The 27,100-nt window shown below is 37.6% G+C and overlaps 1 protein-coding gene across 2 annotated transcripts in view; it reads right to left on the bottom strand.

Moving 5' to 3' along the window:
• DIPK1A (divergent protein kinase domain 1A) overlaps window positions 1-27,100 on the bottom strand; it is a 125,586-nt gene that overhangs the window by 16,710 nt on the left and 81,776 nt on the right. For both annotated transcript variants that reach the window (XM_082688722.1, XM_082688721.1), the window contains exon 2: window positions 16,875-17,009. In XM_082688722.1, coding sequence (XP_082544848.1) covers window positions 16,875-17,009 — 135 coding nt within the window. The remainder of the gene's footprint in view (window positions 1-16,874; window positions 17,010-27,100) is intronic.

Raw genomic sequence — 27,100 nt, forward strand, 5'->3', positions numbered from 1 at the left:
ATTTCCTTCCTGACCCCACATCGTTCCTCTCTTCTTTCCTTATATTCCCAAATCTAACATCATTTATGTTCATGTTATCCTCCCTGGTGGAAAGTAAGGTGGTTCAAAGGCGGAAACAAGGTCATATTCATCTTTGAACCTCCCCTTTCTAGCACACAGAACAGAGTTTAGTATTTTAAGTGTTCAGTAAATGCTTATCAAATAACTATGATTAAAAATATAGTTTTGATCTTAAAACATTACTAAAAATAAAATTAATACTTTTCCATAATGCATTAAACATTTTTTTAAAAAGGACTAAATTAGTATCTTATTAGTGAATCGTTAAGCAGTGAAGACAAGTCTGACATTCAGCTACAAGAATCAGATTCCTGTTTTGAGCTAAGTCTTCAAGCCAACCCTGCATCAAAGAGGTAGTCACAAAGAACAGGCTCTTCAACTTGTGGCTTCTATCACTAACCAAAAGCAAATTTCCCATATGCTTATATGAAAAGTATGGTTGGCCACATACAGCTTTGTTTTTCAGGCAGGCCATACACACAAACTATAATCATTGCTAGTAATCTGATCTCCTAACTAGAAAGACACAGGTTATAAAGAAGTTCAACTTTACAATAGGATACTCAGCAGAAAATATTAAAGGTTTTCCAGTGGTGAGATTTTATTGCTATGAGGATTCGATCATACATCCTGCCTTTGTTTGCACATACCTGGTAGTACCAGAAGATGGCACTCTTTAGCTACATTTTACAAAACCCATTGGCGCTGAAGGGGTAATTTCATGAACTGTGAAAATTGTATCTCAAAGAGCAATAACAATGAACAGACGTATAAATCCTAGGTTTTAAATCATTTTCTAAGATTTATTTTCCTGCCAATTCTTCCTTAGGAAAAAACAGGAGAGTAGGGTTGCCTGAAAATTCTTCAAGTCCAGTTAGCGCTCTCTCCAATTCCCCACATCAGCTGTTTTATTTTTCACATCAGCTACTTTAATCTTCACCATTCTCTGCACTCTCACTGTATCATCAACATCTCTTTTTCCCTCTTCCCTGAATTCTTCCTCTCAGCCATTAATTGTGCTCATCGCACACTCTTCCTCTCCCTACACACACACGTATGCACACACACACAAGAACCTTCTCCACTCCCTCCTCCCCTTCTGTTATAATGTTGTTAATGTACTTCAAAATTCTTCAGCAGACACAGTGTGGTATTTGTGTGTTTATAGTCCAGGAATGTATAGGGCTAGAGAGTCCTAATCAGGTAATAAAGAAGTATGTGCTCTGAGGCAACTACTACACATGCTTCTATCGTCCACATCCTAGTCAAGATTGATCCATTTCTGGGATTTTGTTAATTAGTAAATAAGGGTCATATTGGTGACATTTGTAGCTTGTTAAATGTCATAGTGAATGTTAGAAATGGACCGTCATTGGTGAAATTGAAGGTATTTAAGATATGTAGATTGGCTGAAATATGGGATATCCCCTACCTTTTCATAATGGGGGTAAAAGAACCAGTTGAAGCTACAAACTTTATCTTTGGAGAGGTACTCAGAGTTAATTATTTTACAACAGAAATCCTCAAACTGTAGGGAGCTTCAGATCTCCCAAAAGTCTTGTTAGAACTGAGACAAATGGACCCCATTGTCAGAGTTTCTGACACATCTGGTTTTAGGAGAGGCTGAAACTTTGCGTTTGGAGCAAGTTTCAAAGCAATACTAATGCTGCTGGTCAAAGAGACCACATTTTGAGAATCACTGGTTCAGAATTTCTAGTTGCCTGATGCTAATTATGAGGGCAATAGAAGCTTGCCTCTGGAGTATCATTGCTTCTGCCTTGAGTAAATCTTTCATGCAAGTTGACAGAACACCTAAAAGGACAGAATTAGAACTTTAATAAATTTACAGACTGATTATATGGAAGGTTTTCTGACTGCTTACAATTAACTATGTGCTGAATGAATACCTAAATGTCTGCCAGAAATCATTTTCATTATAACCTAATAATAAGGTTGTGTGGGATAATCAGTTAATACTCACTGATATCAAACACTTTCAGAAGCTACCATTATCTTTCAAAACAGAATCTAAGGAGTATGCATAACCAAACTGGATGAGGTCAATTTTAAACAGATTCCAGGGGCTCCTGGGTGGCTCAGTCGGTTAAGTGTCTGCTTTCGGCTCAGGTCATGATCTCAGGGTCCTGAGATCTAGCCCCGCATCTGGCTCCTTGCTCAGCAGGGAGCCTGCTTCTCCCTCTCCCACTTTCCCTACTTGTGCGTGCTCTCTCTATCAAATGAATAAATAACATCTTTAGAAAATTTAAAAAAAATTCCCAGCTGAAAGGCAGAAGCAACCCAAGAGTTCATCAATGAACAGATGGATTTAAAAAAATGTGGCATTTATTTACGACAGAATATTATTCAACCTTAAAAAATAAGGAAATTCTGAAACATGCCATAATATGGATGAACCCTAAGGATATTATGCTAAATGAAATAAGCCAGTCACAAAAAGACAAGTACTGTGTGATTCCACTTTTTGTAAGGTTTCTAAAGTAGATACTCTCATAGAAACTACAAGTAGAGGGGCGCCTGGGTGGCTCAGTGGGTTAAGCCGCTGCCTTCGGCTCAGGTCATGATCCCAGGGTCCTAAGATCGAGTCCCGCATCGGGCTCTCTGCTCAGCAGGGAGCCTGCTTCCCTCTCTCTCTCTCTCTGCCTGCCTCTCCATCTACTTGTGATTTCTCTCTGTCAAATAAATAAATAAAATATTAAAAAAAAAAAAAAAGAAACTACAAGTAGAATGGTGGCTGCCATGGGTTGAAGGGTAGGAGAAATAGGAAGTTCTTGTTTGATGGGTATAGAGTTTTGGTTTTGCAAGATGAAGAAGTTCTGGAGACTGGTTGCACAACAACGAATATACTTAACACTACTGAACTGGACGCTTAAAACTAGTTATAATGCACTGTGAGAAACAGTATGGAGGATTTTTATGAAATTAAAAATAGAACTACCATATGATCCAGCAATTCCACTTCTGGGTGTATATACAAAGGAAATGAAATCATTATCTCAAGGAGATATCTGTTCATGTTCTTTGCAGCACTATTCACAGCCGCCAGGATAACAGAAACGACCTAAGTGGGGACACCTAGCTGGCTCCGTGGGTAGGCAGGAGACTCCTGATCTCAGGGTGGTGAGTTCAAGCCCCATGTGAGGCAAAGATGTTATTTAAAGAGAAATTTGGGGGAAAAAAAAAAACAACCCCAAAACAAAGAACTTGACTCATTAAAAAAAAACAAACCATAAGTGTCTAATGATGAATAAAGAAAATGTGGTATGTGTGCACAGATAAATACATATACACACATACAATGAAATATTATTCAGCTTAAAAAAAGAAGGAAATCCTGTCATTTGTGACAACATGGATGAACCTGGAGGGCATTATGCTAAGTGAAATAAGCCAGACAGAGAAAGACAAATACCACATGGTATCACTTATATGTGGAATTAAGGGAAAAAAAAAAAAAAAAAGTGAAACTCGGAAAAGTGGTTACCATGGGCTGGGGAGTATGGGAAATAGGGAGAGGCTGGTAAAAGGGTATAAATGTTCAGTTAGATGAATAAGGTATCAGGATCTAATGTATAATATGGTGACTAGAGCAGGTAACGCTGTATGGTATAAATGAAATTTGTTGAGAGCAAAACTTAAATGTTTTCACCCCCATGTCCCCCAAAAGGTAAATCCGTGAAGTAAGGGAGGTGTTAATTAACTCAAGGGAGGGAATCCTTCCAGAATGTATATCAAATCATCACATTATACCCTTAAAAATCTTACAATTTTGTCAATTACACATCAATAAAGCAAAAAAAGATAATGACAAACAAAAACAAAAGCAACCAAGATGATAAATGTTATGTATATTTTACCACAATTTTAAAGAATTTAAACCAAACTAAAACCAACTATTTCCAGCAGAGCTCCCAGAAACAGTGGTCTGTGCTTGCTGTTGACATTTATTTCCTCTTATCCAAACTTAATCTTTCTTTATTCTCTACCTTATTAAAAGGTGCCATCATCCACCCATGTATCTGAGGGAAGAAACATGGAGTTGTCTTAAACTTCTTCTTCCTCATCACCCCTCTCCCCTCAACTGGTCACCGAGTGCTGGCAATCAAAGTTCTCCTTAATAGCCTTGAAACTTTTTCTTCTCCTCCATTCCCACCACCAATGCCATGGTTTAAGCCCTGACTTCTCTGTGCGTGCCTGTATTACTGTAACAACCGTAAAACTGGTTTCCCTGCCTGTGATGTCTCCGATCCAAACTACCCACCCTCCACAACTGATGAAATTCTTCTGAAACCTGTATCTGACCAATCGCTTCCCTGCGTAAGGGGTGCCTGGGTGGCTCAGTTGGTTAAGTGTCTGTCCTGGGACCAGGGTCTTGGGATTGAGCCTCAAATAGGGCTCATTGCTCAGTGGGGAACCTGAGTCTCCCTCTCCCTGCTGTCCCCTTCCTCCCCCCCACCCCCCACCCCCGACTTGTGCTCTCACCCCTTGTGCTCTCTCTCAAATAAACAATTATATCTTTATAAAAACAAAGAGAAAGAAAAGAAAAGAAAACTTCTGTTGATTTTGTTTGTACTGCCCTGAGGATAAAAGGCAGACTCCTTAACAGGACATACGTGGGCTTTATGATTTTGACTGTGCAAAAGGGACCTCCGTAAGCTGCTCCTCAGGCTCTCTGCTCTGGCCAGGCGCTTCCTGGAATGTAGCATTCTTTCCTATCTCTGTAGCTATGCACATGCCTCCTACTGCTTATAATGGTCTATTCTTCAAAATCCAGTTAAGATATAACCTCTTCCAGAAAGTCTTCTGGGATGTTCTCAGTTGGACTGCCCCGTGAAATATTGCATTGGACATGCTTATATTGAAAAATTATTAGTTGCTTATTGGCAATACTTGGAATATACTTATGCAAAAAATAAATTCACCGTTTATTTTAAAATAAAATTTAACTGGGCATCCTGTTTTTGTGTTTGTCTGTTTTGCTAAATTTAGCAACTCTACTCCCAGTCTCAATTACGAGCTTCTTGTTTATTTTTCCATATCCTCTACTAGTCTGTAAGCATCTTCAGGGCGGGGACATGTCTTATCTCTGTATCTGCCCATTCTAGCAAGTACTGGTAAGCACGTAACTAAAATAACATGATGCTTAACTGTTGGTTCATTTCTTCTAAACTGGCTTTAACCCTTAGTGTCTTTACTGCTTCTCAGAATTATGCTAATAGTAACAAGACCATGTGTTTCAGGATTACAGTGACCATCACATGATACAAGAGAGTGCCCCATAACACACACAGGACACCAGAAATGCTGCTATAACCAGTTAACATTATTCTTTAAAAAGGGCTTATATTTTTAAGATTTTTTTTTTTAAATTTTATTTATTTATTTATTTATTTATTTGAGAGAGAGAGAGAGCGCGCGCATGAGAGGGGTGAGGTCAGAGGGAGAAGCCGACTCCCTGCCAAGCAGGGAGCCCGATGTGGGACTTGATCCTGGGACTCCAGGATCATGACCTGAGCTGAAGGCAGTCGCTTAACCAACTGAGCCACCCAGACGCCCCTGTCTGTTAAGATTTGAAATAAACTTGTTTAGGAAATATTTTTCTGTAAATTCACCAAGAAGAGATTGGCAATCTAACTCAAACTGGCATAGAAGAAAACGATACTTTTCTTAAAAAGAAAAAATTAAGCTTTTACTCTGAAAATAGTAGGTTCCAAGCGGATTCATCCCACATATTTTAAAGACAAAAGATAATAGCACAAAATGAGGGGTGCTATGATTCCAAAATGATTCCTCCTCTCTCTCTCTGCCTGCCTCTCTGCTTACATGTGATCTTTGCCAAATAAATAAATAAATAAATAAATCTTTTTTTTTTAAAAAAACACAAAATTAACCTCTAGAGTCAAATAATAATTTGACCCTAAGCAAATGCAAAGCTAAATGAAATAATTATGTACTACTATCTAATTAAAACCATAGTTCCCAATATTGCTAAATTTAGTGCATATTAAGCTAGTTGTTTTAACCAACAAACAATTGTCTCTAGAAATTAGATCTTAAAAGAGACTGTAATAAAATTTAGGGGCTCTTTCATTTTTTATTGCTTCCAAGTTAAAGCATGTACTCTCTCTCTAAAGGAAAAAACAAAGCAAAACAAAACAAAAAACAAAAAAAGAAAAGGGGTGCCTGGGTGGCTCAGTCAGGTAAGTATCCGACTGTTGATTTCCACTCAGGTCATGATTTCAGGGTCATAAGACGGAGCCCCATATCTGGCTCCACGCTGGGCCTAGAGCCTGCTAAAGATGCTCTCTCTCCCTCTTCCTCAACTCCTCTCCCATTCCCTCTCTCTCTCTCATGAATGAATGTATAAAGCATGTGCTCATGTAATACAAAGGTTCATTAGAATGGCAGTGGGTGATTCATCATTATTACCAGACAGAACCTCAAAACAAACTCTCTCAATCATATGGGAACATGCCAGAAATATCACTACTAAGCAATGTTGTCCTGAACATTGTATAGAAGAAAAATTTCTCTCCCTTCCCCCAATCTATTTTTCTTTTTTAAAGAACACAGCAAACTACACAGTCAAATGGTGCAAAATTTCTTTATAAGGTTAGTCACCAAATAGGACTTGCTGAAATAATGAGTGAATTAGTGATTTCTATAATCAGAGAAAATGTACAATGAATTATACGATGTATTATAATTAGCTTGGTGGATAAAAGAAGAAAGCAAACTGGAAAAAATAGATCCTTCCAAGCACATCTAATTAGGGTTAGTTGGTGGCTGCCCTCAGTTTCAGAGAAAGCTGCCTTTAAACAAAGAAGAGCAGAACACTGTTCTCAGTGCTTACAACTTCCACAAGTTAACCTTGGCTTCCCAGGATACACACTCCCCCCACCATATTTCCTCCTCCACGTTTCAAAAGCCTACTTTTTAAAAGGCTATTATGCATTTCACTGGAATCAAGCTCTAAATAATGGATGTGACTATGGAAATATGATACTCTTATTAAAACCTGAACATAAGAAACTTAAATTCAAATTATAAATCAATGTATGATGTATAGAATTAATTCCAGTTTTGGCTCCTCGCTTCCTGGAAGCTTAAATAAATCAAGCTTTATGCCCATTAACCTTACAACAATGCCCTTTTTTTTTTTTTTAAAGATTTTATTTATTTACTTGACAGAGAGAGATCACAAGTAGACAGAGAGGCAGGCAGAGAGAGAGAGAGGGAAGCAGGATCCCTGGTGAGCAGAGAGCTCGATGCGGGGCTCGATCCCAGGACCCTGAGATCATGACCTGAACCGAAGGCAGCGGCTTAACCCACTGAGCCACCCAGGCGCCCACAACAATGCCTTTTAATAAAAATTATATCTGTTGGTTAGAGAAAACATCTCAGATAAATAATAGTAATGTTCTATAGTGATTTCCAATGTTGAAATTATGAGAAATATACTTGATTACTCAATTAGACCAATTCACACATAGCACATAATTTATATGAAATATATATTTGATTTGATCAACATTCTAAGTTTGTTTTTAAAACTTACTATAAAAAGACAAAAGAGGAAGATATGCTTATTTACGGGCAGCCAAATGGCCCAACAACCAAGGCTGTGGTTCAGTGGCTACTACTGCATGGTCCTGGGAATTCTCATATATAATGTTGGTCAGCAAATTGCTCTTTGGAATGAAAGATGATGAAAGCACTAAAGCAAGCATGGTTTGTAATTAACAGGAGAAAGATGCTCCTTGAGAGCCTATCCAAATGCTTTCTATTTTCTAAGGCCTACAGAAATTCTATGTTCTCTATAAAGCCTCTCTCTGCTATTCTACCCACAGTGATCTCTGTGATCACTGAAGCCTTCTTTTTTTACATTTGCATAGTACAACTATTTCTGGTATAAACAAAGAAACCATTTTAATCTGATCAATGGTCTTTGGATGTATCAATTTAGCTATGCTTCAGTCCTCAGTTAACAAAGCAAACAATAATCTAGGTGTTGCTGTGAAGGTTTTTGTAGATATAATTGAAGTGCATAATCAATTGGCCTTTTCTGTAAGCATTTTATTTATTTATTTGACAGAGAGTGAGAGAGAGAGAGAGAAAACACAAGCAGGGGGAGCGGCAGGCAGAGGAGCGGGAGAAGCAAGCTCCTTGCTGAGCAGGGAGCCTGATGCGGGACTTGATCCCAGAATCCTGAGATCATGACCTGAGCCAAAGGCAGATGCTTAAACCAACTGCACCACCCAGGTGCCCCCATGATCAACTGACTTTAATGAGAGATGATCCTAGATAATCTGGGTGGGCCTGGTTCAATTAGTTGAAGGGACTTAAAAGAATTACTGAGGCTCCCATGATGAAGAAGAAGAAATGCTGTCTGTGGACAGCAGCTACAGTCCATGCCCAAGAGGTCTGGCCTGTCCTTGACAGCACTCCTTATGGATTTTGGCCTCATCTAGCCAGCCCCCGTAACTGGGTAAGCCAACTCCTTGCAGTAAATCTCTTTTTTAAAACTTTCGATATAACTGACATATAACATTATCTAAGTCTAAGGTGTACAACAATATTTTTTGGTAGGCAGCAAAGCAAGGTTTACTGAGTGATAGCAAAGTGATAGTACAAAGCTCCCAAGGAGGAGGGAAGCTGAAGGGGTTCCCCTACAATACAGTATTGTTAACTGTAGTCACCTTGCTATATGTTATATCTTCATGACTTACTTATTTTATAACTGGAAGTTTGTTCCTCTGGACACTCTTGACCCACTTTGTCTCCCCTGCTGTCTGATGCCTCTGGCAAACACCGATCTGTTTTCTGTATCTATGAGCTTGTTCTCCTGTTATTGTTGTTGTTTTACTTTTTAGATTGCACATATAAGTGAGATCACACAATATTTGTTTTTCTGACTTATTTGACTGACCACAAGTGAACTGCTTATCACACTCTGTTGATCACCTATGACATCTAACTCCTACACAGTGATTTAGCTTGGAGGTAATGCTCGGAATGGGACAGTCATAGCAATCTTCTAGGGAAATTTCTGAATTACAATGTTATAGTTACAGCGACATCAGCATTAAGGTACTTGCCCTGGGCCAAATAGAATCAAGTCAAAGAACCTTCTTTATATTCAATAGATATGTCAGGTACCATTCAGTGAAGAAAGCCATCGTCACTGGTTCAATTCTCCTTTATCTCCATAAAATCCATGATGTAGGTGGGGCAAGCAGGGATAGTTTCCCTACATGTACAGTGGACTTAACAGAAGTCAATGAAATGAAGTCACTTACTCAAACTCAAGAAGTACATCACAAGAAAGGGTAAGTCTTGTGCTTTGAGTCCAGCCTAGTAATTTTTCCAATAGACTAACATAATATGGTTGAGCTGCTTATTATCAAGAAGTTCTCCTTACTTGATGAATTGTACCTTCAATATCCAAGATCTTAAAATATACATGATATGACTAAAGTAACGAAACAGATTTTTATAAAATTCATGAAACCAACCATATTTTCTAACCTCCCCTCTCTAACTCCCCTCTTTGGGCATTTACTCACTATTCTTTCTCCTTAAAGGCTTTTTTCCAGATATTCATACAATTGCTTCCTTCCCATCAGGTTCAAATTCAAAATGCCATCTTCTCAGGGAAGGCGTTCCCAGCCACTGTGGTTAAGGTAGCATGCCCTAGCCATTGTCTACAAAATATTGCTATTATTACATCATTTGTTATTATGCTTCTTAGTCCCTGAAGTCATTTGTTTATTTGTTTTTGTTTTTATTATACATATTCCACTACAAGAATTTAAGCTCCTGGGGTGCCTGGGTGCCTCAATGGGTTAAAGCCTCTGCCTTTGGCTCAGGTCATGGTCCCGGGGTCCTGGGATTGAGCCCCGCACTGAGCTCTCTGCTCAGCAGGAAGCCTGCTTCCCCCTCTCTCTCTGCCTGCCTCTCTGCCTACTTGTGATCTCTGTCTGTCAAATAAATAAATAAAATCTTTAAAAAAAATAAGTATTAAATGACTAAAGATAGGAAAAAAAGAATTAGAAAAAAGTTAAAAGTCAAACTGCCAACTTACAAAGGAAAGGAAAGAACCCACCCACATTGTTAAACTTAAGCAAGAAATATTTGTAGGGCCTCTTTGGGATCTTCTGTATTTCTTTACAATCTTCCTTAGTTCATAAAGATGAAATTGAGGATTCTGATGTAAATCTGTTCAGTTTATACACAGGATACTAAAAATCCTTTGGCAAGCACATTTTTGCTAAATGTGGTTTTGAGATAATGCAGTTTTATATTTTTATATCCAAACTGAAAATCAGCCATCTTATTATATGCTCTGGTTCAGTTCAGTCCACTTAAATAGGAGAATAGTCTATGCAGTAATATAGACGGAGAAAGAAAATCAGTTTAGAATCTACATTTCATAACAGGAATTACCAGAACCAAAAAAAGTATGTGTGGATATTGCCAACATTTGTGAAAAGGCCAGACAATTACTTAGACAGACACTGTAAAACTAAAACATAGGAGAACCAAATTTAAAAAGTATTACATTTCACACCAGTAAGAGCTAATTTGCACTTTATTATTTTTCAGATTTTATTTATTTGAGAGAGAAACAGAAATCACAAGTAGGCAGAGAGGCAGGAAGAGAAAGAGAGGGGAAAGCAGACTCTGAACAGGGAATTTGATGTGGGGCTTGATCCCAGGACCCCAAAATCATGACCTGAGCCAAAGGCAGAGGCTTAACCCACTGAATCACCCAGGTACCGCTGATTTAGACTTTAAAAGGAGGTATAGTTTGTGTAATATAAAACTTACATGAATATATATAGCTTTGGTTTTTCCTTTAAACATCCCCCTTTTTTATAATTTGCATGAATTTTTTCCTATTCTTTTACTTTCAATCCATTTGCATCTTTATATTTTAAATGTGTCTCTTGTAACTATAATACAGTTTTTAAAAAAATTTTAGTACAGGGGCGCCTGGGTGGCTCAATGGGTTAAGGCCTCTGCCTTTGGCTCAGGTCATGATCCCAGGGTCCTGGCATCGAGTCCCACATCGGGCTCTCTGCCCTGTGGGGAGCCTGCTTCCTCCTCTCTCTCTCTGCCTGCCTCTCTGCCTACTTGTGATCTCTGTCAAATAAATAAATAAATAAATAAATAAATAAAATAATTTTAGTACAATCTGACAATCTTTGCCTTTTAACTGAACCATTTGGTCCATTTACATTTAATGTAATTACCAACAGATTTGGGTAGAAATATACTACGGCCAATGCCAAGGTAAGTCAGCCATATCTTGTCTAGAACTGGGGCACTTTTTCCCTCAGCTGTTGGGCATGTAAGTAGTCAAGAGCTGACAGCTGAATTTTTCTTTGGGACTTGTCCTCAGTCCTAGAATACAGCTTTACCTAAAGTCATGTCTCCTTAAGAGAGGGTGGAAGAGGATAGAAAACTGTATCCAATGACTGGCCAGTGACAGGGTATAAATGCCTGGACATTTCCAAGGCTACCTCCAGTTCCAAAGTCCCAGTAGAATCAACTGAGGTCTTTGTTACCACTGTACTGCAGTTTAACTTCTCTGGTTTATCCTGTTTCCTCACTTCCCCACAGATATTAATCTTAATTAATAATTAATATTAAAGCCCATCCCAATAAATATCCTGCAGGCAAATCTCAGCCTCTGAGTATGTTTCCCAGGGAATTCAATTTGAGACACATATTGTCTTGTTATGTATTTTTATTTCTACTGCTTATATGTTCCTTTTTCTTTACTTTCTTGCCTTCTTTAGGACTGAGTATTCTTTTATTATTCCATTTTTCCTTATTAGTTTGGAGATGATATATTCTTTATCTATTCCAGAAGACATCCTAGAAATAACAATAGGCATATTTCAGTCAACAAAGTCTAAAGTCAATTGAGGAACATTTTATTAATTACTTGATATAAATAGACTAGTTGATATTAACTGGTTGATACTTTTACCTTACTCAGCTATATGATAAGAATCTTAAACATTTTGGGGGGTACCTGGGTGGCTCAGTGAGTTAAGCCTCTGCCTTCGGCTCAGGTCATGATCTCAGGGTCCTGGGATCGAGTCCCGTATCAGGCTCTCTGCTCAGCAGGGAGCCTGCTTCTCTCTCTCTCTTTCTATCCCCCTGCTTCTCTGCCTACTGGTGATCTCCCTGTCAAATAAATGAAATCTAAAAAAAAAAATCTTAAACATTTAATTTATTTTTTCTTTTCTCTCTTTTTAAAATATTTTATTTATTTATTTGACAGACAGAGATCACAAGTAAGCAGAGGCAGTCAGAGAGAGAGAGGGAAGCAGGCTCCCTGGTGAGCAGAGAGCCTGATGCAGGGCTTGATCCCAGGACCCCGGGATCATGACCTGAGCTGAAGGCAGAGGCTTTAACCCACTGAGCCACCCAGGCGCCCCAAGAATCTTAAACATTTTAACACCTTTTACCATTCTCCCAATTTCTATGTAATTGTTATTGTGTGTACCTCATATAAATGGAACTATACAATATTTGTCATTTATCGTCTGGCTTATATCATTTAGCACTGTGTTTTTGAGGTTCATTCATATTGTAGAATGCATCAGAATTTCATTTTTTTTAAAGGATGAGTAATATTACATATATTTTGTTAATGCATTCATCTGTTAATGGATGTTAGAGTTGTTTCCATCATTTGGCTGTTGTGAATAATGCTACTATGAACACTGGTATGCAAGTATTTGCTTGAGTCCCTGCTTTCAAGTCTTCTGGGTATATACTTAGAAGCACAATTGCGGGATCATATGGTAATTCCCTATTTAACTTTTTAAGGAACTACCATATTGTAAATTCCTGATTCTTCTTAATACGTTTCAATTCAATTTTCAATAATTTCAATTAAATAAAATCCATTGTTTTATTTAATTTCTTTACCTTTGTTCCTATTTACTTGAACCCAAACACATTTTATTTTATTTTAATTTTATTTTTTAAACACAGTTATTTTTAAATCCTTTTTGGATGACTCCAATATCTGGATCATCTGTGGATCTGATTCTACCGTCCATGTTTATCTCTTGGTTTTTGATCATGTCACCTTGTCTTTTGCCATGTCCTCTGGTTTTTCACACAGTGTCTCCAGAGAGTGTTTCCCTTCCCTTGAGTAGACAGATAGAATGGTAGCTGATCACCAACCAGGGACTGTGCTGCATGGAGACTGGGCTGCAGCTCTGGTAAAGCTTAAGCTATTTTTGGCTGATCTCCATTCCAAGAGCATAGCCCTCTAGGGTTTTTAATAGAGAGCCTGGGAATTCACTGGGGTGTCCCCCCATTGGCAGGTTCATAACTCTAGGCTGTATCTTGTGTGACTGCCAAAATGTCTGCTCTGCTTTTCAAAGGCTTTCCGATGAGATGTTTAGCCTCCCATTCTGCAAAACCCTAGGATTTGGCAAATATCCCAACAGGATAACTGGCTGTATGCTTTAGGCTCCTTTACTTTTCTACAAAAGCTTGTTAATTTCTTGTCCCCAACAGCAGCTCTCTCCCAGTATACAGTCCTGTTTCTCAGACCTCTGCTCAATGCCCAGTATCAGCAACAACCCTGAGGGAAAAAGAGGCTCCAAAAGTCAGCTCACATCTTTGAGGTCCCTTTAGTTCACCTTTACTGTTGGGGTTCTGCTCTTTAGGGTGTCAACTGACAGCATGGTGTACCAAGGTCCTACTCTTGGTAGGACCTGAACTAGATTTTGATCTTCTTAGCCCCATAAAACTCTATGTTAGATCATATACCCCAGACAAACGAAGTCACCAAATCTAGGCTCACCTTTCTCAAACCATATCCTCTCCCAGATCTTGACCAAGTAATTCCTCACAAGGTATCTTGTCAGCTCTTTGAAGCTTTAATGTATACTTTAGAAATATTTTTTCTGCTTGCTTTCTACTTCTAAACACAAAATTCCTATTAAATATTAGTACTATCTTGGTACTACTGATCTTAATATTACCAGTTTTAGTTAAGTTTTAAGAACATAAATCCCAAATACAGAGAAACTAAAATTTTTTTAAAGCCAGCCTCAGGGGAAAGATATGTTTTAGGCTCAGAAAATGTTTTCATTATTTTCAAATTTTAGTAAGATAACCATTAAATTATGCTAGAATTATTATTATGTTAGAATTATTAAATTATGCTAGAATTCTGCTTCTATTTCTTATAAAGTGAAATTGTTGGAAAAATCATGAAAAATATTTCAATAATAAAATATTAAAAATAATAAAATAAAAAATAACTTCACAAGTATAACTCATTTGTAACAGAATATTCACCATCATATGCCTTATAATTTGAATATTATTGTATTAATACACAATAAAAGCATACCTATTTCATTTTATTTTAATCTCTTTTTACAGTATTTCTAACATCACCAGATGATGCTAATAGGTCTTCCTGGGAGTTGTGGCGGGATGAAATTTTTTCCTAATCAAATATATTTGCTTTTTCTGGAGATGCACAGTACATATTAATATATTAAGTATCTTGGGAAGTCCTCAGTAAAGTCACCTATTTATCTTTGTTTAACCTGCTGTTTTCAAATATATCTGATGGCAGAAAGCTTTTATCCATGGGATACTTTTTAATGTATCCCAAGAAACCTAGTTTGAGAAAAATGCCCTCGAAAAAGAGAAAATAGACATTTCAAATAGTTTTGGTTATTTTAGGTTATTATTATTATTATTATTTTTAAAGATGTTATTTATTTATTTGACAGAGATCACAAGTAGGTAGAGAGGCAGACAGAGTGAGAGGGGGAAGCAGGCTCCCCGCTGAGCAGAGAGCCTGATGTGGGGCTCGATCCCAGGACCCTGGGATCATGACCTGAGCTGAAGGCAGAGGCTTTGACCCACTGAGCAACCCCAAACACCCCTATTTTATGTTATTATAATTGATTATATAACCCCTGCTTCTTTCTTCTTAATTGAAGGTAAGCAGGTGAGTTTTGTGGGTTTTTTTTCCTGGTTTATTAAACTATAATTTTGTTAGTCTTTTTTTTTTTAAGATTTTATTTATTTTATTTGACAGAGATTACAAGTAGGCAGAGAGGCAGGCAGAGAAAGAGAGGAGGAAGCAGGCTCCCTGCTGAGCAAAGAGCCTGATGCAGGGCTCGATCCCAGGAGCCTGGGATCATGACCTGAGCCGAAGGCAGAGGCTTTAACCCACTGAGCCACCCAGGCACCCCTTGTTAGTCTTTTCTGACATAGTGTAGCAGAAAGAGTCTGAGCTTTATATAGAAGCATTATCCATTATCAACAAGCAAATTCTCTGTCTTAGTCATATATACATATTATATATATTTAATTAAAGCATAGTTGACATATAATGTTACATTAATTTCAGGTGTACATATTTCTTTATTTGTAAAATGGGCTTGGGGGACTTTCATAGTATTATTTCAAGTGTTTCTGACCAGTATGCAGTACACTGTCTCTGGCCCAGAGGTTTCTATCTTAAAATCCTTCCAGGATCTGGGGGTGCCCGGGTGGCTCAGTCAGTTAAGTGTCCACCTTCAGCTCAGGCCAAAATCTTGCAGTCCTGAGATCCAGTACTGCGTCAGCCTCCCTGCTCAGCGGGGAGCCAGCTTCTCCCTCTGCCTGCTGCTTCTCCCCATCCTTGCTCTCTCTCTCTCTCAAATAAATAAATCTTAAAAAAAAAATTCCTTAATGATCTGGGACGGCCAATTGAAATGGACATATAAGACTGACGCCTCTGAACTTGATTTGGGACTCATCTTTACTAATTCATTTCCCTGCTTATTAGACCAGTAATTCCTCCCTTGCCTACTTATGAGGCTGTAATGCTCCTGGGGAATAATTTTTTATCTTAATTGAGAATGCCTAGAGTTAAGCTGATATTCATTTCCTTAGAACTTTGGAAAGCTTCAGGTCTCCCTGTCTTATGTTCCTATAACACTTGCTATTGTAATCATTATCCTACCTTACTGTATTCATTTTCTTCCCTCCTGGGCTCTAAGTTCCTATGGTCCTGACAGCCTGTTCCCAGTTATATGCACATACCTAGCACCAATGGCCTAGGTGAAGAGTAACTACTTAATAACTATAGAATCTTTAAGAAATTATAATAATTGAGACCCCAACAATCATCATTATCAAAAATACATTTCTTAGATGCAATGGTTTAATATTATCTATATCAGAAGATATTAGAAGAAAATAAGGAGCTAAATTTACAGATCCTCAAATGTATAACCAATAATCACTTAGAAATCTTAGACTGATAGAGGTCTTAGACTGATAGAGCAATTTTCCTGAGATGTGTCTAATCATTAGGACAGAAAATAAATACTAAATATATACTATGTTTTTTAGGTCCTTTTTTGATATTTGAGAATGACTCCATTTATTCAGAAGATGTGTTCCAGTAAGATTGCCTGTAAATAATAGTTTCATACACGAAACATTTAAAAACTCATCTGATGTGAGTAAACTAAATTATTATATGTATTTTTTAAAAAATCCCTGTCTGTAGTGAGGATGCTCTCACACAAATCTAGTATTATATGTTTAGATTTCCGAAATGTAGGTTTTTCAAGATGTGGAACACTCCTACTAACTTGGCCACATCAAAAAGCTACAAAGTTCAATACAACTCTAAGGTCGAATTAACTTTTACTTTTTGAAAACAATTATTACTAAGTATATAAGATGTAAATATAAGATATTATTAAAATAGTTTTTCTACATACTAGGAAATCAAGAATACTTACTATTATTTTCTTACAGTCCTTCCCTCTGCATAGTTCTGTATAGGTAGAGTACTGCACATATATAATCCAGCTTCCAACAAAAACCGCCAACCAGGAAAAGAAAAGATATTTCATCCGCACATATGAAAAGCGAGCCTGTGAGCAAAAGAGCAAATAACAATCATTCATTCAGCACCAAGTCAGCATTCACTGTCCTAGAACATGATTCCCCCCCTCCCCTTCTTGCAAGAACTCAATATATATTCTAGGCTTTCACACACCAATTCTCCTAGAACAAAGTGTACTTTCACAGAGTCCAAACAGCACTGGTTTCAGAAAAGAAGCTCCTTGGTCCTGCCAAGGGAAAAGGGAACAGAATACTCTTTAAAATGTATAATCTTTCAAATACCACCAGCATCGAAAGCTACTTAGGAAGCACGAGCACGTGTACCACGCTACCCCGGGCACTTTGTGAGATCAGGTAAAGAGAGACACGATTCCTACATACTACGAGCTTACAGGAGACGATTTCCAGTAAGAATCTTCAAGTTCTTCATGGATAATCAGCATAAAAATAATTTTGTTTTAAAGAAATAAGAACGGAGAATTTGGCTATTTGTTTAATGTCTCATAGGGAAGCCAACTGCTCATTCCTATTTCTCGGTCTATGCACCAAGGCTTTCTGTTCCTTCCATTCAACCAAATGCTTCACCTAATAGGTACTCTGGAAGCTTGAGGAGAATGTTACAGCTATTAAAGGAAAAATGACTGGAAAAGAAGGGATAGGATATATAAAGAATAACCTTCTCTTTGCATGTCAGCTTGGAAAGCTACACAATGGGATCCTCTTTGCATTGTTGTGCTCCCAGTTCTCTGCTATCTAATTACAACTTGGGCCGGTTACTTACTGTCTTTTCTCCGCCCATCAACAACATATCAAACAGTTTAATCTTCGAAAGTGTCAGTTGGTCAAGATAATTGGACATTTATTTTTTGAGTCTGGATCTCCAAGGGTCTGGTTTTATAAATGGTAAATTTGGAGGCTATGGAGATTAAGTGAACAGAATAAATTATAGATATGTAAACAAACAATGAAAAGCTACTTTTGCTTTTAAAATCACGAGCCAGTTTCTCACACTGGGTAACAGTAGGATACTGTGAGCCCTGCGAGCATGCAAAGAAAGCAGAGAGAGATGAAAGGGACCTAAGTGCACCTGCAGAAGACAATGAGTGCAAAGGAAAATACTGAATTCTGTTGGCCCTTTTTGCGATTTAGATATCCGTCTTTGTGAGATTAACAGATGGTGAATTCCAGTACCAAAAAGCTTGAGTACAACGAATTCACAGTGAAGTGACAGGTCTTCGAGCTTTAGTATTAAAATATAAAAAAATCCCTTTAATGCAAACTCTTTTTGTATAGCTCTAGACAAATCCAGTAAAAGAAAATTCGTACAGAATTCTGAATTAAATCACATAAGTGACAATGGGGTGCACACTGAAGGGTTTGTTTGACAGACATTTAAGATCACTTGACCCTACTAACGGGGTCTAGTCATCAGACAAAAATTGATATGTACCAGTATTATGAAGCTTAAATATGATTAGATGACAGAATGCCTATAGAATATAAGCACATTGTGAGGCACATGTAAAAGACCCAACAAACGTTAGCTGAATCCGTTTGCATGGCACTGAACAAAAAAGACAAGGATGCTGTCACTGCGATTTGGCTACCACCTTCTTCTTGGACTTGCAAAAAGAAAACTGAATCTGAATCTGATTAAGTCTTCAGCTCCAACTACCAGTTTACAGGAAATACAGGAGATGGGGAAATACAAGTGATACCTCAGTAAGTGACACTATTGGGATAAAATCAGCAAACTCCAGGCTATGGAAAACATTGCAAAACAAACAACCCAGTTTTCCAACAACAGAAATGATATGGGAGAAAAGAAAGAGAAGATGGAGAAAGCTGAAAACAAAAAAATATTTAATAAATATATAAAATAATCACAATCTGTGGATCTTTTTTGAGTCCTGATTCCAATGAAAAACTTAAAAAAAGAGATATTTATGAGACAACTGAAAATTTGAAGACAGGACACCTGATGTCACTAAGAAATTGTTTCAATTTTTTAGGCATGATAATGTAATTTTTTAAAGAAAAGAGCCCTGATATTTTAGAGACAGACATTGAAATATTTATAAATAAAGTGATATATTTGTAATTTGCTTCAAAACAACAGAGAAAGGAAAAATAGGTGGGTTATGTTTGAAGCAAGATTGGCCATGAGTTGACAATTTTCAAGATGGGTGATGGGGACATGCCTTCTTTTCTGTATGTTTTTCTCTACTGATGTAAAATTTTTTATATTATACAATAAGGCATACTTTGACACCAAGACACCTCCTTCCCATACATTCATTCAGCTGCTATTTATTGGTTGCTCTATCATTGTTATTGCCTTTTGCTAGGCATTTTACCACCATCTCCAGTTACTGGGGCGCTTGGGTGGTTCAGTCAGTTAAGCGACCAATTCTTTTTTTTTTTTTTTTTTAAAGATTTATTTGACAGAGGGAAATCACAAGTAGATGGAGAGGCAGGCAGAGAGAGAGAGAGGGAAGCAGGCTCCCTGCTGAGCAGAGAGCCCTCAGGGATCTATCCCAGGACCCTGAGATCATGACCTGAGCTGAAGGCAGAGGCTTAACCCACTGAGCCACCCAGGCGCCCCAAGCGACCAATTCTTGATTTCCACTCAGGGACTTGAGATCAAACTGCGTGGGGCTCTGCACTTGGCATGGAGCCTGCTTAAGTTTCTTTCTCTCCCTCTTCCTCTGCCCCTCCTACTAGTCCCCCACCCCCACCAATGCTCACGCTTGAGCTGTCTCTCTCTAAGATAAAACAAAACAAAAAAATCTCCAGTGGCAAGAACAAATTATATATCTACCATACAATGGTCCAATAGTTCAGAGGGTCACCTGAAGGACCACAGCATAGCATGACTTTACTTTTACTTATGTTACAATCTAACATAAACATAGGAATTTTTTGAAGCAGGGTTTTGTTTTTGTTTTTAGGATTTCATTTATTTATTTATTTGAGAGAGAGAGAGAGAGAAAGAACTTGAGACCATGCATGGGGCTGAGGAGCTGAGGGGGAGGGAGAGGAAGAGGGAAAGAATCCCAAGCAGACTCCATGCTGAGCCAGGAGCGGGATGTGGGGATGGATGTGAAGCTTGATCTCCATAGTGACCTGAGCTGAAACCAAGAGTCGGAGGCTTAACTGACTGAGCCACCCAGGTGCCCCTTGAGGCAGGGCTTTAAAACAAGATTAGCTCAATTCATTTTAAAAAGAATCAGGGAAGACACACTATTTCCTTTTTCCTCTTGCTGCCCTGCTCTACAGCAGGTATATGTGACAGAGAACAGGAAAACAACACAGACCTAGTGAGTAGGGTTTTGCCCAGCATCCAGGCTGGTCCTATCTTACCTTCTTCTCGACACTACCTCAAGGAGTCTCGTGATATTAACTGCCCTCTATCAATAATTTTCCTTCAGGTTTTTGTATACATGTTTAGTAAAGCTACCATAAAATGCTTTCAAATGCATATGAAGCTTAACACATGTAGGCAGCTAAGGCTTTTGTATATTTCTCTCTCCTGCATATTCAACTTAATAAAATTTGAAATCATTTTGCTTCTCTCTCTCTCTCAAATAGCTACATTTTTAAATTTTCTCTGGCATATGTTTAAACTGAAAAACACCCTGTGAACTGGCTTGCCTGCTGAGTGCTTGTCATGATACCGAATGCCAAAAATTTTGGAAGGGAAGTTAGATTAATAGTGTTACCAGCAGGGCACTGGGCATCACCTGTTGTAGTCATAATGACAAAAGGAGTAAGGTATTTTTATTCCAGCACTCCATGGAAAATCACTGTGATCTGGGGGTAACACAAAATCGTTACAAGGACCTTCATGTGTCCTCTAATATCTGCAGATCCTGCTGCTTCACATTTTAGAATAATGATTGAAGAAAAACAGCCACAAATGACATCTCTGGCTATTAACTAATTTTATTTCCCTGTGTGGTAATCACTAAAATGTTTCCAGTGGTCTGTTCTGTACCAATTACCTAGACAACCCAGTCTTAGATTAAGAAATGAACTTACTGCTTCTGATCTTTTTATTTATGCTGAACTATCCAAAATACTGCCTAGCTGCTTTTCTGTTCTGATTTTGTGCCCAGCTACTAAGGGTACATTGCTTTATTTCCAATTTTACTCCTAAAAAACTGATAAGAATTTTAGTAAATATACTATGGCAGTGACTCCCAACTGGAATTACTTTTGGCCCTTGGGAGACACCTGGCAATGATGTCTGGTGACACTGTTTCATGACAGGGGAGTGCCACGTTATCTTGGTGGGTAGAAGCCAGAGATGATGTTAATATCTGACAATGCACAGGAGAGCCTCCCACAACAAGGAGTTATCTAACCCAAATGTCAGCAGTGGTACGAGTGAGAAATTTTGCATTACAGTTACATTATAAAATGAAACCAAAAATGGAAAGAATCAAAATTGTATTACGTTCTTATTTTGCATTCAATTAGTCCTTAGGGCACCAACTACTACTAATTAGAAAAATTTAATATCTGCCTGGAAAAATAACAGTTATAAACAGTTCTTTATGACTAGAGTAAATGAGTAGTAGTATATTAGAGAAAAATCATGAGAAATGGCAAATCTACAAATAATGAAACAAACTTTCTCTACCAATTCCACTCTAAAGAATGGTGATGATTTTTCTTTTCTATATTGTTTGATCTCATTGCGATAACTTTTTATTTCAAAAGAAATTTGAACACCTTTGATCTTATTTTAATAATTTTACACTAAGTTTTAAAAACAGGTATAAAGAGGCAACGCATAAAAATTAAAGGCTACTTCCATTGCTTATCTTTTTCATACTCAACATATTCTGTAAACATATAAAGCACATGGACCCATTTAATTTACTGCTATTCCCTACACAGATTCTTAATTTTGAGAGGTAGGGAAAAAATATCATATTTTTACTTTTACCCACAAATATTTTAGTTAACATATTCAGTGGACTTGAACATCAGAAAACATAACAAATTGAAAAGGTTATGACTTGCACAAACTCAAATATAATCATTTTATCATTCATCATGCTAAAGAAAAAGCTGAGATGTGTGTTTGTCTTTTTATTCAAGTTTTTCAATTACCAGTTACTCTAAAATAATCTTTAAAACATTTTTTCCCTTATTGCTATATTGACAACATTGTAGCTAGCTAACTTCTACTGCATATTTAGGACTAATCTAGCTGAGAAAACTAGAGTAAAAATTATGGATAAATTTCCCCAGATATAATTCTTACCCTTTTCTTTAAATACATTCTATTTATAGTGATAGTACTTTTGAAAATAGTGCTAGCTATAATAAACAGAAATATGAAGAAACTATTTAATAGGGTAAATATTTACTGTATACCACAACACATGCAGATAAACAGATCCTCTACCTTTATTAAAAGGGTATCTCACTACTAGCTGGAGGGCTATTGGGAAGCCATTAAGAAGAATGGATAAAGAAGGGGTGCCTGGGTGGCTCAGTGGGTTAAAGCCTCTGCCTTCGGCTCAGGTCATGATCCCAGAGTCCTGGGATCGAGCCCCACATCGGGCTCTCTGCTCGGCAGAGAGCCTGCTTCCTCCTCTCTCTCTGCCTGCCTCTCTGCCTACTTGTGATCTCTCTCTCTGTCAAATAAATTTTTAAAAAAAGAAAAGAAAAAAAAAAGAATGGATAAAGAAGATATGGTCCATATATACAATGGAATATTACGCCTCCATCAGAAAAGATGAATACCAACTTTTTTATCAACATGGACAGGACTGGAAAAGATTATGCTGAGTGAAATAAGTCAAGCAGAGAGAGTCAATTATCACATGGTTTCACTTACTTGTGGAGCATGAGGAATAACACAGAGGACACTGGGAGATGGAGAGGAGAAGTGAGTTGGGGGAAATCGGAGGGGGAGATGGGTGAGCCTGGTGGTGGGTAAAGGAGGGCACATATTGCCTGGAGCACTGGGTGTGGTGCACAAACAATGAATTTTGAAACACTGAAAATAAAATAAAATAAAATAAAATAAAATAAAATAAAATAAAATAAAATGGAAAAAAATGTCTAAATGTACCAAATGTAAACTATCCTAGTGTTAACTTTCACAAACATCAAAAGGCGGCTATGATATTGAAAGAAACATTACACACACACACACACACACACACACACACACCTTTTATGTCATTCCAAACAAGGAAAACTCTGGGTTTTTATAAGTTAAAAATACTGAAAAGAAAGGTTCTAAAAATGTCCATGCTCCCCAGCTTGTCTTGAGCATGAAAATGCTTATTTTTATGACAAAACTTTTAGAGAATTCCTTGTGATACAACAATATTAGTCTACTGGTCAGAGGTTTGGTTTTTTTGTTTCTTTGTTTTAGCATTTTTCATCTTTCTAAGAGGTGAATTTTCACATTCACAGGAAGAATCCTAGTTGTTCCTTGACCTAAATTCTAAAGGTTTTATTTGCATGCACATATTCTGTGTTTTGATTTTCTTGTAGAAACAAAATTCCAGTAAGAAGTGAATAATTTTCACATTTTCTCTGAATGCTGATTCATATTTTTTATCTTAGGGGCTGATAGCATCAAAAACACAAGAACACCTGGGGAATTAATTGCATGGGGTGATCCTTAAGTCTGTGGCTAGTTTCAATGGTACATTACTATTTCAAAGAAGTGTCAAAGTATGGGAAAATATTCGTGATACAGTAAGTGAAAAAAATCAGTTTTCAAAAACAACATGTATGGTATGTTCCCAATTCTGCTTTTTAAAAAAGAGAAAAAGTCACCAGTAGACTCCAGAAACTGCAAGGAAATAAACCAGAGTAGTTATCAAGGGTAGTTATCTCAAAATGTCAGGAGTGGTAGGATCATGAATGATTTTTATTTTTCTTCTCTGTTATACAGATTTATGTATAATGAATATATTACTTTTTAATTTAGAAAAAAAAAACTCTACATATTTATACATAGGTGCTTAGCACACCAATTTAAAAATATATCAAAAGGATCTACAAGTCTCCTGACTGCTCCTTATGAGCAGGAAGACAGCTAGCATTGTACAAAGCATGTGTTAAGGAAGTGTAGCCTCGATTAGCGCTCTACACACAAGGAATATTAGCATTTGCAACAGCAAATGAACTCAGTCATGGGTTCTTCAACATACCAAGGCAGAAAGACGGGTTAAGAAAGCCAAGTGTTCCCATTTTCTATTGCTTTATAACATATTATCCCATAATTTAGTGGCTTACAGCAAGAATTTACATCTCTCATGGCTCTGAGGGTTGACTGACTCAGCTAGTCAGTTTTCTCAAGTTTTTCCTGCATTTGTGATTAGGACTGAAGGCACGTGAAGGAGGACTGACGTGGTTGGATATGTCCAGTCCTCAGCTGGAATGGCTTCATGTGGCCAGCTGGATTTCTTCAGGGCCTGGAGCTCATGGTAGTCAGGCCTCTTACATGATGGCTGACTAACCCTAGAGCAAGTGTTCCCAGAGACCAAGATGGAAGTGGCCTCATTTCTGCCCCACTTCTCATGGTATCACAGGGCCCGATCAGATTGAATATAAGGGGTATTCCAAAGGGAATGAATACCAAGCCCCAGGGGTCACCTCTGGAGACTAGTTACCTCTGCAGGGCAGAATCAGGAAAGAAGAGTCTATGGGTGAGGAGAAAAGCAATATGGAGGTCTCAGCCCAAAGTCAGAAGAGAGACAATTTTTTTTTTTTTAAAGATTTTATTTATTTATTTGACAGAGAGAAATCACAAGTAGATGGAGAGGCAGGCAGAGAGAGAGAGGAAAGCAGGCTCTCTGCTTAGCAGAGAGCCCGATGCGGGACTCGATCCCAGGACTCTGAGATCATGACCTGAGCCGAAGGCAGTGGCTTAACCTACTGAGCCACCCAGGCGCCCGAGAGACAATTTTTTTGACCATCTGATTAAGGGTTCTTCTTTCTTCCTTAGTGGGGAAGAATTCGAAATTGCAGTTAAAATCCATTAATAGTATGTTTAGTTGTATATTAAAGTGTCTGAATATAGTTCTCATTCCCTATCATGAACTCAAAAACTACTGACAAATCTTTAGCTTATATATGCAAATCCCAAGTTAAAGAACTACTGGACATATGGTTATAGATAAGTTTCTATATAGGATTCAAATTACCTTTTTACTTCAGTTAAGATTCTGGCACCTAGAATGGGAAAATCAGATGTCTGTTCTCCCCTTTTAGTAAGCCTACTGGGCCTACTGGGTATAGAATTTACTGAAATATACAGTAGTCACAAACAAATCTTACATGGGAATGCTACTGGGCATTTAAATTCACTAACAATTCACTTACTAAAAATAAATTTTAGCTAGGTTTTACTGAAACCTGAAGAGTAAAAAGCACTGTCCCTTTCAAGTTCAGATTCTGAAACACATTCTAGAGCAAAGTTTATTTGGAATAAGTATTTCTAAGGTTGTACAACTCAATTTTTTTTTTTAAGATTTTATTTATTCACTTGAAAAAGAGAGAAAGAGAGAAAGTGCACAAGTGCGTACACAGGCACGAGATAGAAGAGGACCCGAGGCAAAAGGAGAAGCAGACTTCCCAGCCGAGCAAAGAGCCCAATGTGGGGCTCAATCCCAGGAGCCTGAGATCATGACCTGAGCCGAAGGCAGATGCTTAACTGACTGAGCCACACAGGCGCTGCCCCATACAATCCAATTTTTAACACAGTTTAGAATCTTGGATTCTTTCGAGAATCCAGAGGCTAACTGATTACAATTTAGATGAAAGTTGATTATTGTAAAGCGTTCTTTAAAAGAAATCAATTTTAGTTAATATTTTGTGATACTGATGAACTGTCGGGCTCTCTAGCTTTCCTTCCCAGTATTTATTTTATGGGACTTCTAGGCACAGTGGCAATTAACTATTGAAACCTAACCTCCCTTTGATACATGAGAAAAGCGTTTGTGTGTATTCGAACACTGGGGTGGCCAGGGAAGGGGTGTTGTTGTTCACCTCTGTACAACAACATTCTGCCTTTTATCACTGAAAGGACTGTGGCTGCTAGGGGAATGTGGTTTGAAAGGAGCTACTGTTCTTAAGACCTGAGAGACGGTGTGGGGATTCTCTTCCCATTGGTTGGTATCCTGCCACAGTTTTCTAGGAGCCCTAGCACAGAACAACTTTTCTTGAAGTTAAAAATAGAACAGCTTAGAAAGTGTTCACATAGTCCATTCTAATCAGACATCTCTGAGGGTAAACTCCTAAATTGTTAAGCAATTAAAATGTAACTGACATATAAAATAGAAACCACATCAGAGTTTGAAGAGTCCTTAGTGGAACTAGATTCTATTTTTTTGTCATCAAAGTACATTAAAACCAGAAAACAGTATAGGCCTGGTATAGGAAAAAAAAATGGACAGTAAAAAAATTATGTAATTCCAGTTATAAGTAAGTTGTAGGGAGGTACTTCATGGTGAATATAGTTAATAACACTGTATTGTATATCTGAAAGTTGCTAAGAAAAGATTGTAAAAGTTCTTATCATAAGATGGGGATTAAGGATTATACTTGGCGTGATGAACACGGGGAGATGTACGGAATTGCTGAATCACTACATTTACACTTGAAACTAATATAACATGGTATGTTAACTCTATTGGAGTTTAAAATAAAATTTAAAAATTAATTAAAAGTTCTTTTTTTTTTAAAACATTTTATGTATTTATTTCACAGAGAGAGAAAGAGATCACAAATAGGCAGAGAGGCAGGCAGAGCTAGGGGGAAGCAGGCTCCCTGCTGAGCAGAGAGCCCGATGTGGGACTCGATCCCAGGACCCTGAGATCATGACCTGAGCCGAAGGCAGAGGCTTTAACCTATTGAGCCACCCAGGCGCCCCAGAAATTAATTAAAAGTTCTTATCATAAAAAAAAAGTTGTAGCTAGGTATATATATTTTGCAATATATACATATATTAAATCATTATGTTGGACACCTAAAACTGATACCATGTTACACATCAACTATATATTGAAAAAAAAGAAAGAAAAAAGTAAGTAAGTGATCCAGTTTACCTAACTGTTTTCTAGTATGTATAAAAAACACACAT

The sequence above is a fragment of the Mustela nivalis genome, assembly GCF_964662115.1.
Source record: "Mustela nivalis genome assembly, chromosome: 10".
Taxonomy (NCBI): Eukaryota; Metazoa; Chordata; class Mammalia; order Carnivora; family Mustelidae; genus Mustela; species Mustela nivalis.